The following is a 13,024-nucleotide window of genomic DNA, read 5'->3' on the forward strand; positions in this document are numbered from 1 at the left end:
ACACCTTTCAATGCCTGCCGGCCTGCCTGCCTGCCTACCTTCTTCTTTCTTTCTCTCTCTATCTCTCTCTCTCAGCGGAGTGTTCAGTAGTCGGTGATGTGTTTGTGACGTCGTTCGATGGGAGGATGTTCCTGCAGCCGGGGGCGTGTCAGTACGTCTTGGTTAAGAGCCGGATTGGCAACAGATTCACTGTTACTGTTCAGTACACCACCTGCACAGAGGTAACACACACAAACACATATTGCAGTATACCACCTTCACATAGGTAACGCACACAATCTGAAACAATCGTGTGTGTGTGTGTGTGTGTGTGTGTGTGTGTGTGTGTGTGTGTGTGTGTGTGTGTGTGTGTGTGTGTGTGTGTACAGGCCCAGCAGCAGGCGTGTATCCAGTCGGTGACAGTGGTACTGGATGAAAATGTTAGTCACCAGGTGACTCTGACCCGAGAGGGGGAGGTGCTTATAGGGGTCAACCCCGCTCCCACCTTGCCCTACACCAATGGTACGATACAATCAACTTACAATTGATACTCCTTTCATTACTTCGTATAATATGCAGTATGATAAGGATAACATCAGGTATAGAGAGAACAGTAATGGTCCCAACACAGCCTTGTGGAACACCTTATTTAGCTTCAGATTTAATATGTGTTTATGTGAGTAGATGTAGTGGAGGTGCAGAGGCTAACGTCGGTGTTCGTCCAGCTGAGGACCTTGCTTGGACTGCGTCTGCAGTATGACGGCCGTGGTGGGCGCGTCTACCTACAACTGGACAGCCAATGGCGTGGGAACACGCTAGGCCTTTGTGGAACCTTCAACGGAAATCTTCGGGACGACTTCCTGTAAGGAAACTACTTCCTCTCATATTGACCCCTAAATGTTCTTTGGAGAAAAGGTTTAGGGCATTTCTATCTGAGGCAGTTGAGTAAAAATGACATTTTGGCCTGTGTGTGTATAGTTCTCCAGCAGGGATGATAGAGGGGACTCCCCAGCTCCATGCTAACTCCTGGAGGGTCTCATCTGCTTGCGCCGCCCCCATCAACCAGCCAATCATCGACCCCTGTGAGATGAACCAGCACAACGGTAACCTCTCACCCCTGACCTCAAAACTCTAACCCTGACCTCCATTGACTGCTTGATATATCTTCATGTTTTGCTGCAGCCATATCCTCTCAAAAGCTGAGAAGTGTGTGTGTGTGTGTGTGTTACAGTGTTCTATGCCTCTCTGTGTGAGGTTTTGATGGGGAGTGTGTTTTCTCCCTGCCATGGTTACGTCAGTCCCAGTGTGTACCAGCAACAGTGTCGCTACCAGGCATGTCGCTGTGGAAACACCTGTCTGTGTACGGCCCTGGCCCACTACACTTACCTCTGCTCCAAACACCATGTTGCAGTCAACTACAGGGCCCACGTCTCAGAGTGCGGTGAGTCTGGGCAGTGGAGAGCTGGAGAATGATATGTCTGTGTGTAGCGGTGGTGTGTCTACACTGTAAAAAGTAGGTTAAGAACACATTTATATTTACATATTACTGCCTATTACTGTAACACCTGACTACAGCAGTATTTGACCCCATATGCATAGCATACAATGACTACATCAAGCTTGTGACTACAAATTTGTTGGATGCATTTGCTGTTTGTTTTGGTTGTGTTTCAGATTATTTTGTGCCTAATAGAAATGAATGGCAAATAATGTATTGTGTCATTTTGAAGTCACTTTTATTGTAAATAAGAACAGAATGTTTCTTAACACTTCTACATTAATGTGAAGGAATCCTGAATAATGATGTGTGAGAAAGTTACAGAGGTATAAATATCATACCCCCCCAAAATGCTAACCTCCCCTGTTAATGTAATTGTAATGGTGAGAGGTTAACATGTCTTGGGGGTAGGATATTTGTGCGTCTGTAACTTTCTCACTCATCATTATTCTAGAGGCCTAAACAAAGACTTCCGAACTGGCCGTGATTACAGGGCAAAACAGACCAAAAGGACTTGGCAAAACACTTAACCTTTTAAGGTTTAAGACTTCCTGCCACTCTGATCTGTTCCATATCCACATGAAATTGTTAGAGCACTACTACCATGTATTGTATCAGTTCAATTGGTACAGCATTCTCACTAATTTACAAGGCACGCTTCAAAATACAGTGCCTTGCGAAAGTATTCGGCCCCCTTGAACTTTGCGACCTTTTGCCACATTTCAGGCTTCAAACATAAAGATATACAACTGTATTTTTTTGTGAAGAATCAACAACAAGTGGGACACAATCATGAAGTGGAACGACATTTATTGGATATTTAAAACTTTTTTAACAAATCAAAAACTGAAAAATTGGGCGTGCAAAATTATTCAGCCCCTTTACTTTCAGTGCAGCAAACTCTCTCCAGAAGTTCAGTGAGGATCTCTGAATGATCCAATGTTGACCTAAATGACTAATGATGATAAATACAATCCACCTGTGTGTAATCAAGTCTCCGTATAAATGCACCTGCACTGTGATAGTCTCAGAGGTCCGTTAAAAGCGCAGAGAGCATCATGAAGAACAAGGAACACACCAGGCAGGTCCGAGATACTGTTGTGAAGAAGTTTAAAGCCGGATTTGGATACAAAAAGATTTCCCAAGCTTTAAACATCCCAAGGAGCACTGTGCAAGCGATAATATTGAAATGGAAGGAGTATCAGACCAATGCAAATCTACCAAGACCTGGCCGTCCCTCTAAACTTTCAGCTCATACAAGGAGAAGACTGATCAGAGATGCAGCCAAGAGGCCCATGATCACTCTGGATGAACTGCAGAGATCTACAGCTGAGGTGGGAGACTCTGTCCATAGGACAACAATCAGTCGTATATTGCACAAATCTGGCCTTTATGGAAGAGTGGCAAGAAGAAAGCCATTTCTTAAAGATATCCATAAAAAGTGTAATTTAAAGTTTGCCACAAGCCACCTGGGAGACACACCAAACATGTGGAAGAAGGTGCTCTGGTCAGATGAAACCAAAATTGAACTTTTTGGCAACAATGCAAAACGTTATGTTTGGCGTAAAAGCAACACAGCTGAACACACCATCCCCACTGTCAAACATGGTGGTGGCAGCACCATGGTTTGGGCCTGCTTTTCTTCAGCAGGGACAGGGAAGATGGTTAAAATTGATGGGAAGATGGATGGAGCCAAATACAGGACCATTCTGGAAGAAAACCTGATGGAGTCTGCAAAAGACCTGAGACTGGGATGGAGATTTGTCTTCCAACAAGACAATGATCCAAAACATAAAGCAAAATCTACAATGGAATGGTTCAAAAATAAACATATCCAGGTGTTAGAATGGCCAAGTCAAAGTCCAGACCTGAATCCAATCGAGAATCTGTGGAAAGAACTGAAAACTGCTGTTCACAAATGGTCTCCATCCAACCTCACTGAGCTCGAGCTGTTTTGCAAGGAGGAATGGGAAAAAATGTCAGTCTCTCGATGTGCAAAACTGATAGAGACATACCCCAAGCGACTTACAGCTGTAATCGCAGCAAAAGGTGGCGCTACAAAGTATTAACTTAAGGGGGCTGAATAATTTTGCACGCCCAATTTTTCAGTTTTTGCTTTGTTAAAAAAGTTTGAAATATCCAATAAATGTCGTTCCACTTCATGATTGTGTCCCACTTGTTGTTGATTCTTCACAAAAAAAATACAGTTTTATATCTTTATGTTTGAAGCCTGAAATGTGGCAAAAGGTTGCAAAGTTCAAGGGGGCCGAACACTTTCGCAAGGCACTGTATGTTAATAATCCAGCAACTTTTTCCCCTCCCATAATGCAACATAATTTCCAGAATGATGCACTACATATACAACAAAACCGCAATAAAATCCTTTATTGTTAAATTGTATTGTAATAAAATTGAATATGTAATTATATTTTACAGCAGCATACCAATGAATATTTGGTGTTTTATATCACTTTCACTTGTAATGCCCTTAACAAAGGCGTCTAAACTGGCAATGACTGGCACGCCATGACCTTAGAGAGCCGTTTTATTTTTCTATTTGGTTAGGTCAGGGTGTGATGTGGGGTGGGCATTCTACGTTTTCTGTTTCTATGTTTTGGCCGGGTATGGTTCTCAATCAGGGACAGCTGTCTATCGTTGTTAGGAAACTACTGCCACATTTCAGTTAAATTGGTACAGCACTGACAGGTGCAACAAATATAGCCTCTTACAAGGCATGCCTCAAAATATTTTAATGAGCCAGAAACAACAATACCATGCATCCACTACTGTTCAAAAGGTTTTTGGCGGCACAAAAATACGGTATGGTTCTGTGTTCTGTGTTGTACAGCTTTCTCACTTACGAGTGCAACAAATATAGCTTCTTACAAGGCACACCTCCAAATATGTTAATGAGCCAGACATTCTTTCTCCGTCCACAACATTTTCCCACAATGCACCATCATTTACAGTATGCTACTGTAAATATACAGCAAAATATACAGCACAATTTTACAGCAGTGTAGCGAAATGACATTGAGCCCCCATAATGCATTGCTCTTTACAGTACTGCACTGTAATATAGAATTACAGTAGCTAACTGTATATTTTTGGCTGTAAAGTTACAGCAATTTGTTACAGTGTAGGTGGTGTGACGGAGGTGTTTAACTCAGGTGTGTGTGTGTAGGTGTGGTGTGTATGGGTGGGATGCTGTTCCATTCCTGTGTGTCGTCCTGTGGCCGCTCGTGCCGCTCCCTCTCCAGTGGAGAGACCTGTAACCATGATGACTGTGCTGAGGGGTGTGGCTGCTCAGAGGGCAGTTACTACGATGACGTACGACAACGCTGTGTTCAGTTGTAAGACTCCGCCCCCTTACACATTATCATCTAACATGCATCTTGCCTGGCTACCCAAACCTCTTGCTTCGGTAAAACGCTACGACACGTCCATGGACGTTAGTTTCTTGTCCGCAATGAGTCTGGATCTTAGTATCTCCACGACGATTTCTGGAACGCAAACCCATTCTAACTGTTCTGATAGGTCCCAGAAACTTATGGGTGGGGCTAGAGCCAGAACCCCCGTTTGTAAAGCAGCATTTAGAAAATTCATCATAGGCTTTGATACCCGATTGCTTAGAAATGATTAAATCGCTGTTGACTTTGTTTTGTACAACAACCCAAATTTCGACATCACCACAAACGATTTCAGTGATGGCAGTCTCAGACTGAAGTATGTAGCAAACATAGAGCAGCGGAAGAATTCTGAGTAGTCAGGCAAGTATGCACCATAATCTTGATCAAAAGCACATTATCATCATCATCATCAAACACATAGGACTTGACCCTCCCATCATCCTCTCCTCTTTTCTCTCTCAGGTCTCAGTGTCATTGCTACTCTATTGGCGGAGTGTCCCAGCCAGGGGAGGTGTCCTTCAGCGCCGCCGGCCCTTGGTAAGCAGCCACACATACACTAGCCATGGTACATAGAGAGGTTATAGAGAGTTCACTTCACAGACATAACGCCCTTCAAACAATCTCCCTGATTGAAATGTTTATTCTCTTCTCCCGCTCTGTCTCCCATCAACAGCCTTTGCAGGAATGGAAGGATGGAGTGTGTACCAGAAGAAAGAGGTAAACCCACCATCCCTCTCTTATTCAGGGTGGCAGGTAGCCTAGTGGTTAGAGCAGTGGGCCAGTAACTGAAATGTTGCTAGATCAAATCCCCGAGCTGACAAGTTAAAAATCTGTCATTCTGCCCATGAACAAGGCAGTTGACCCACTGACTTCCTAGGCCATCATTTGTTCTTAACTGACTTGCCTAGTTAAATAAAGTTTTTTTATTTTCCTCTCCATCCATCCATCCATCCATCCATCCATCCATCAACAAAGCTCTGTTTCTGAATGACTTCTGTCTTTGTGTTTTAGAGCCGGAGCGAGGCCAGTGTCCGGAGGGAAAGGTGTTCCACGGCTGTTCTGAGCCCCAGGGGGTCCAGGGGGTGGTGGCTTGGCGAGGAGGTGTGGCCTGTGAGCTCACCTGTCGGAACCTGATGTTGAACCTCACCTGTCCTCCCACCACACCCTGCATACCTGGCTGTGTCTGCCCACCTGGGTAGGGTGTGTGTCTGTGTGTTAGTTTAACTATTTAAAAAACCCTGGAGTCGATTGGCACACCCTTGCGTCAAAGTAATTAACATGATAAAAAAAATCCCCATCAAAATCCATCTGTTTAAGTTAGAAATATCAGTTTTTTCGTATGGGCTGCGTCTCAATCCAACACATCCTCCAATGTTGGCCTTCCGCATCTGCTGTGGAAAGTGGCAGAGCTACAGTGCTGTTTGTCAGACCTGGAGACATCCTGAAAATCGGTCTTCTCATGAAAAAACATCTGTAGCGTCCGAATGGTTTGGCCTACAAACTATGGAAAGATAAGGCTCACGAAGATGATGGTGTTCTCCGTTTTGTAACATCCAAACCGTTTAGGGTACAAACTAATATCAGGGGAGGGGAGACTCATTCTATGACCCCCACAAGTGTCACAGGACTCGTCCAAAGGTAACCCAGTACCGGTTGAAAAAGTAGTTTTGGAAGTAGTATGGAAGTAGTTTTGTGCCGCAAGGAATGTGCTATTCAATGCATTTTCTATGAGCTATGGCAGTAAAGGCCAAATTCTATATTTTATCAAATAATGTTTTTAGATACTTTTTTTTATACCTGCAGGGGTCCTAAAATTCCAAATCAAATAGTTAAATGATCCATGGTATGACCATCTTAAAACAATTCCGTATGTTAGCTTAATATTACCCCCCCAGGCTTAGATTTTCAACACAGAAAAAAGTACTTTATTAGCACACACATGCTTGAGCCCTGATTGTTGTAATGGTTCTACCTGACTGTGTGTATGTGTGTGTGTGTAGGCTGGTTCTGCACCGTGGGGAGTGTTACTACCCAGAGAACTGTCCCTGTGCCTGGCTGGGCCTGGAGTATCTGCCAGGAGAGACCGTCGACACCCCCTGTTACAGATGGTAAGACCCTCCCATCCCTTAAAGGAAAACTCTACCCAAAAACAATAGTTTGGTATTTGTTTCATTAGTCCATTATTGATGAAGTCCAAAATGTTTTGCATGTCAGAAATAACGTTTTCAAGATATAACTTTCATAATACAGAAATACAGCCGGTATGATGCACATTGATTCAGTACTGGTACTCCTTCTACATTATATAGCCTCGTTATTGTTATTTTATTGTGTTACTATTTCCTTTTTTATTTAGAAAATATTTGTCATACTTTTTAACTCTGTATTGTTGGGAATGGGCTCGTAAGTAAGCATTTCACTGTAAAATCTTCACATGTTGTATTCGGTGTATGGGACCAATAAAATTTGATTTAATTTGATGCCGGCTGTATTTCTGTATTTTGAAAGATATATCTTGAAAACTTGATTGCTGACACGCAAAACATTTAGGGACTATATCAACAATGGACTAATGAAACAAATACCAAAATATTGTTTTTTGGTGTTTTTCCATTAAGGATTGTTAAATGCTGTTAACATGAAAAAAATAGAGCGCTAGTATCCTAAATATTGTTCAAATGCTCAATTGTGTTTCATTTACTGTCTTCTCTTTGTCTTTATTTTTGTCTGTATGTTTTCCTCCCCCTCTGTCTATCTATCTATCTCTCCCTGTCTCTGTCTCTCTCCAGTGTGTGTCACCGGGGGTATTTTAACTGTAATTACTCTCCGTGTCCGGCAGTATGTACGGTCTACAGCGACAGACACTACCACACCTTCGACGGCCTGGAGTATGACTATCACTCGGACTGTCAGGTCTACTTACTCAAGGTGTGTGTGTGTGTGTTTTTTTATGAACCTTTATTGAACCAGGGAAACCCACTGAGCCCAGAGTTTCATTTCCAATGGTGCCCTGAGAACAGCAGTTCAAGCAATGTGAGCATGATCACAAAACAATTACAGTTGCATAATTTCAAATCAATTACGTTACATTCAAAGGGGCAGTAAGTAGAAACAAATACATACAATCAATCAAAACAAGTGCACTTTTCATAATACTTTTTTTTTTCTCCCTAAATTCACCTTTTGGGACCAAAGAATAAAGTTTTAGAGTGACCTGTAGGTCATTCCAGGACGGCGGGGCATAGTAACTGAAAGCAGCCTTCCCTAACTCAGAGGAGACCTGTGGAACCAACCAGTCTAGAAACGGAGTCTATTTGTTTACTAGATTTCCAATTTAGAAGTGAGGTGAAGTAGTATGGGAGTTTCTGGAGAAATGCTTTATACACTGCTCAAAAAAATAAAGGGAACACTAAAATAACACATCCTAGATCTGAATGAATGAAATATTCTTATTCAATACTTTTTTCTTTACATAGTTGAATGTGCTGACAACAAAATCACACAAAATGTATCAATGGAAATCAAGGAGGTCGGGATTTGGAGTGGAAAACCACACTACAGGCTGATCCAACTTTGATGTAATGTCCTTAAAACAAGTCAAAATGAGGCTCAGTAGTGTGTGTGGCCTCCACGTGCCTGTATGACCTCCCTACAATGCCTGGGCATGCTCCTGATGAGGTGGCGGATGGTCTCCTGAGGGATCTCCTCCCAGACATGGACTAAAGCATCCAATTGGATTCAGGTCTGGGGAACGGGCACGCCAGTCCATAGCATCAATGCCTTCCTCTTGCAGGAACTGCTGACACACTCCAACCACATGAGGTCTAGCATTGTCTTGCATTAGGAGGAACCCAGGGCCAACCGCACCAGCATATGGTCTCACAAGGGGTCTGAGGATCTCATCTCGGTACCTAATGGCAGTCAGGCTACCTCTGGCGAGCACATGGAGGGCAGTGTGGCCCTCCAAAGAAATGCCACCCCACACCATGACTGACCCACCGCCAAACCGGTCATGCTGGAGGATGTTGCAGGCAGCAGAACGTTCTCCACGGTGTCTCCAGACTCTGTCACGTCTGTCACATGTGCTCAGTGTGAACCTGCTTTCATCTGTGAAGAGCACAGCGAGCTAGTGGCGAATTTGCCAATCTTGGTGTTCTCTGGCAAATGCCAAACGTCCTGCACGGTGTTGGGCTGTAAGCACAACCCCCACCTGTGGACGTCGGGCCCTCATACCACCCTCATGGAGTCTGTTTCTGACCGTTTGAGCAGACACATGCACATTTGTGGCCTGCTGGAGGTCATTTTGCAGGGCTCTGGCAGTGCTCCTCCTGCTCCTCCTTGCACAAAGGCGGAGGTAGCGGTCCTGCTGCTGGGTTGTTGCCCTCCTACGGCCTCCTCCACGTCTCCTGATGTACTGGCCTGTCTCCTGGTAGCGCCACCATGCTCTGGACACTACATTGACAGACACAGCCAACCTTCTTGCCACAGCTCGCATTGATGTGCCATCCTGGATGAGCTGCACTACCTGAGCCACTTGTGTGGGTTGTAGACTCCGTCTCATGCTACCACTAGAGTGAAAGCACCGCCAGCATTCAAAAGTGACCAAAACATCAGCCAGGAAGCATAGAAACTGAGAAGTGGTCTGTGGTCACCACCTGCAGAACCACTCCTTTATTGGGGGTGTCTTGCTAATTGCCTATAATTTCCACCTGTTGTCTATTCCATTTGCACAACAGCATGTGACATTTATTGTCAATCAGTGTTGCTTCCTAAGTGGACAGTTTGATTTCACAGAAGTGTGATTGACCTGGAGTTACATTGTGTTGTTTAAGTGTTCCCTTTATTTTTTTGAGCAGTGTATATGAATAATAGCTAATGTTGGGCCCTTCTGGTAGTCAAAGCCTCCCAGCCAACAGAACTATAAGAAACAATGATGTGTACAGAAATTATCACCAGTGGTGAAACGTAAAGCTGAGTGATAGACTGAATCTAGAGGTTTTAACACAGTGTTGCTTGATCAATTGTCCTCCTATTTTCAAAAGTGAGACAAGATTTATTTATTTACATGAAACCAATCTTTACTCACAACTTTTTGTCAGCTTATCAATGTGTGTTTTAATGTACAACTTATCCAAATACCTACATACTTATAATGCAGGTCTAGCTCAATTTGGGCTCCTGTCAAAGTACAGATACAGGTCTTTAGGATCAATTTGACAAGAGCTGGAGACATAAACTTGGTTTTATCAACATTTAACACTAATTTAAGATCGGTGAGCGATTCTTGAATTGAATTAAAGCTATGCAGAAGGTGGTGAATGGCTTGCTGCACTGAGGGGGCACGGGAATAAATATATGTGTCATCCACATAGAGATGTAAGCCCCAGTTAGGGCAGCGCAGTGCTGTTTCCTACCCTGTGCATTAACTATGTCATGTATGACTAGAGAAGCAGCCAAGATGGTGCTGTGTCCTGGCCTAAAGCCTGACTGATGAGTATTCAGGATACATTTTCTATTTGAAATGGACTGCAGCTTACCAAGAGTTCAAATATTTTCACTAGACATGAAAGTTTTGAAATTGGGAAATAATTATTAAGATTGCAGGGATCACCTCCTTTATGAAGCGGGAGAACAAGGGCTGCCTTCCACGCCTTAGTAATAGTAACCAAGAGAATGGATAGATAAAAAATATATGTCAAGAGCTCCATAATCAGAGGTGCAGTAAACTGTTGAAGACATGGGTCAAGCATGTCTGCCCCAGTGTAGTTTTTTAACATCAATAGCTAAGAGAGTGTCCAGAACATCCCTACTAGTGACTTGCCGAAGAGAGAACAGTGGGTCACCATTTACAGTAGCAGGCAAGTCTGATTAAACAGGGTTGCATCAGAGATTAGCTTGTATTATGTTCATGAACAGTATTTTCAGAGTTGTCCTTATTGCTGCTATTTCCCCTTTCAAAAAAATGTCCTGCTGCAATAAAATGTTGGTTAACTCATCAGTTATTTCAGTTTTGTCTGCTATAGTATTGGGAGTTCAAATCAAATCAAATCAAATCTTATTTGTCACATACACATGGTTAGCAGATGTTAATGCGAGTGTAGCGAACCTTATTGGGCTGAAAGGTGTGGCTGCTTATTTTTATTGATTTAATAGCCTTCCAAAACTTAGCTGGATTGCCACGAGGGTCAGATATGGAATTAATTAAATAGTTAGATTTAGCCCTTTTTACAGAAGAAGTAAATATATTTCTAAGTTATCTGAAGGTGAGCCAGTCAGCAGAGCTACCATTGTGTCTGGCTTCAGACCAAGCTTGGTTCCTTAGCTGAATTAACTCATCAAGTTCACGCGTGAACCGTGGATTGGCTCTATCTTTCATTCTTAATCTCTTCATAGGAGCATGTTTATCAGATGAAGAGATAAACATACTAAAGAATTGTTCAAGGTCAAGTTCTGCTTCCGGAGTGTAATTAACACTAAGTAAGACTCAATGGTTAAGGTCATGTCAGAACCCTACTCATGGAAGTGTTTAAAGTTTCTCTTAGCAGTAAGGCGTGGTTGAGTTTTAGGCAACTTTGTGTTTCTGACACGGACTTTGGGACAGTGGTCACTGAGGTCCCATAGCAAAGACACCGCTAGTTAAGTATTTAGGAGGGTTATTTGTAAGTATGAAATCAATCAGAGTTGATTTAGCAGGATTCTCTACATTCAAACAAATGGGCTCTGAAATCAGTTGGACTAAGTTCGGATCAGTACATGCTGATTTAAGACAATCAGACGAGGGAGTAAGCTAATCGAGATTCAGACCTCCCGATATCACTATTTCAGAGGCTATTAATGGAGCTAGTTTCTGCCGCTGTGGTGTGGGGAGGTCGATAGATCCCAGCAACATAGAAATTAATATTCTGAGAAATAACATTTATAACTAGTAGCTCAACTAGTAGGTCACCTTAAAGTTGTTTTTCATATACATTTCGACACCACCACCCTTCTTTGTCCTATCACATCTGTAAACTTTTTAATCATGAAGTGCAATGGAATTATCATCAACAGAGCTTTTTAACCATGTTTCAGAGCACACTAAAATGTTGGGATTTGTATCCCGGACCCAAATGTCCAACATGTCCATCTTGGAGATAATACTTTGTACATTAATTTGCATTAGCCAAAGCCTCGTTTTAAAGTCTGCTGGAGAGTGTACAGTTGGAGACTAGCAGAGCTAACAGTACTAATGGGGGGAAATAGCTCAACAAGATTACTGATTTTAGCAGCCCTAGAACTGAGAGAATTTCTAACAGACCGTACACGGGACTGAATAGTAATAATGGGAATTATCTAGGGGCTTGGGCTGTCAGAGAGTCACTGGGTTAGCGACTGTGCAATGTTTGAAGAGAGCCGCTCTGCTCCTCGGCCGTTTGTGTGTGTGTGTGCGTGTGCGTGTGTGTGTGTAGGCAGATTGGGATCAGGGAAAGGGGATCCAAGGAGTTTCTTTAATCTGGGAACGATTTTTAATTAGAGCGACTGAGGTAAGCAAAGCTGTAGCAACACACACACACACACACACACCTGAGTAACACAAAGAGAGGCCTGTTCGCGGCAGACTCCCAGGGATATACAATTAGAATGAGCAGGACGTTGGGACATTCCAGTTCTAATCAAGGTTCTGTGGTGGCTGGACTGGCAGCCATATTAGGTGTTCCATCTAATGCTGATCACATCACATTTCCCTGTTCTGTTGTCTATTATTTTACTCAGGGCTATGAGCTGGGGTAAGCATTAAGTCACCCGATCCTTCCGGAAACAGATATGCCTTTTAACTGACAGGTACACTAAGATACACTACATGGCCAAAAGCTTGTCGAACATCTCATTCCAAAATCATGGGCATTAATATGGAGTTGGTCCCCCCTTTTCTGCTACAACAGCCTCCACTTTTCTGGGAAAGCTTTCCACTAGATGGTAGAACATTGCTGCGGAGGCTTGCTTCCATTCAGCCACAAGAGCATTAGTGAAGTTGGACACTGATGTTGGGCGATTAGGCCTGGCTCGCAGTCGGCGTTCCAATTCATCCCAAAGGTGTTCGATGGGGTTGAAGTACTTCCACACCGATCTCGACAAAACATTTCTGTATGGACCTCGC

General features: G+C 43.2%; 1 protein-coding gene across 1 annotated transcript in view; it reads left to right on the forward strand.

The window, feature by feature from the left end:
* The window catches only part of LOC110532237 (otogelin-like protein), a 65,719-nt gene that overhangs the window by 17,084 nt on the left and 35,611 nt on the right, over positions 1 to 13,024 (forward strand). The window contains exons 14-24 of the mRNA XM_036989435.1: positions 76 to 221; positions 369 to 501; positions 664 to 841; positions 958 to 1,082; positions 1,211 to 1,420; positions 4,662 to 4,830; positions 5,350 to 5,424; positions 5,561 to 5,604; positions 5,899 to 6,082; positions 6,888 to 6,995; positions 7,677 to 7,815. Of these exons, the coding sequence (XP_036845330.1) occupies positions 76 to 221; positions 369 to 501; positions 664 to 841; positions 958 to 1,082; positions 1,211 to 1,420; positions 4,662 to 4,830; positions 5,350 to 5,424; positions 5,561 to 5,604; positions 5,899 to 6,082; positions 6,888 to 6,995; positions 7,677 to 7,815 (1,511 nt within the window). The remainder of the gene's footprint in view (positions 1 to 75; positions 222 to 368; positions 502 to 663; positions 842 to 957; positions 1,083 to 1,210; positions 1,421 to 4,661; positions 4,831 to 5,349; positions 5,425 to 5,560; positions 5,605 to 5,898; positions 6,083 to 6,887; positions 6,996 to 7,676; positions 7,816 to 13,024) is intronic.

This window comes from Oncorhynchus mykiss, chromosome 1 (assembly GCF_013265735.2).
Source record: "Oncorhynchus mykiss isolate Arlee chromosome 1, USDA_OmykA_1.1, whole genome shotgun sequence".
NCBI lineage: Eukaryota > Metazoa > Chordata > Actinopteri > Salmoniformes > Salmonidae > Oncorhynchus > Oncorhynchus mykiss.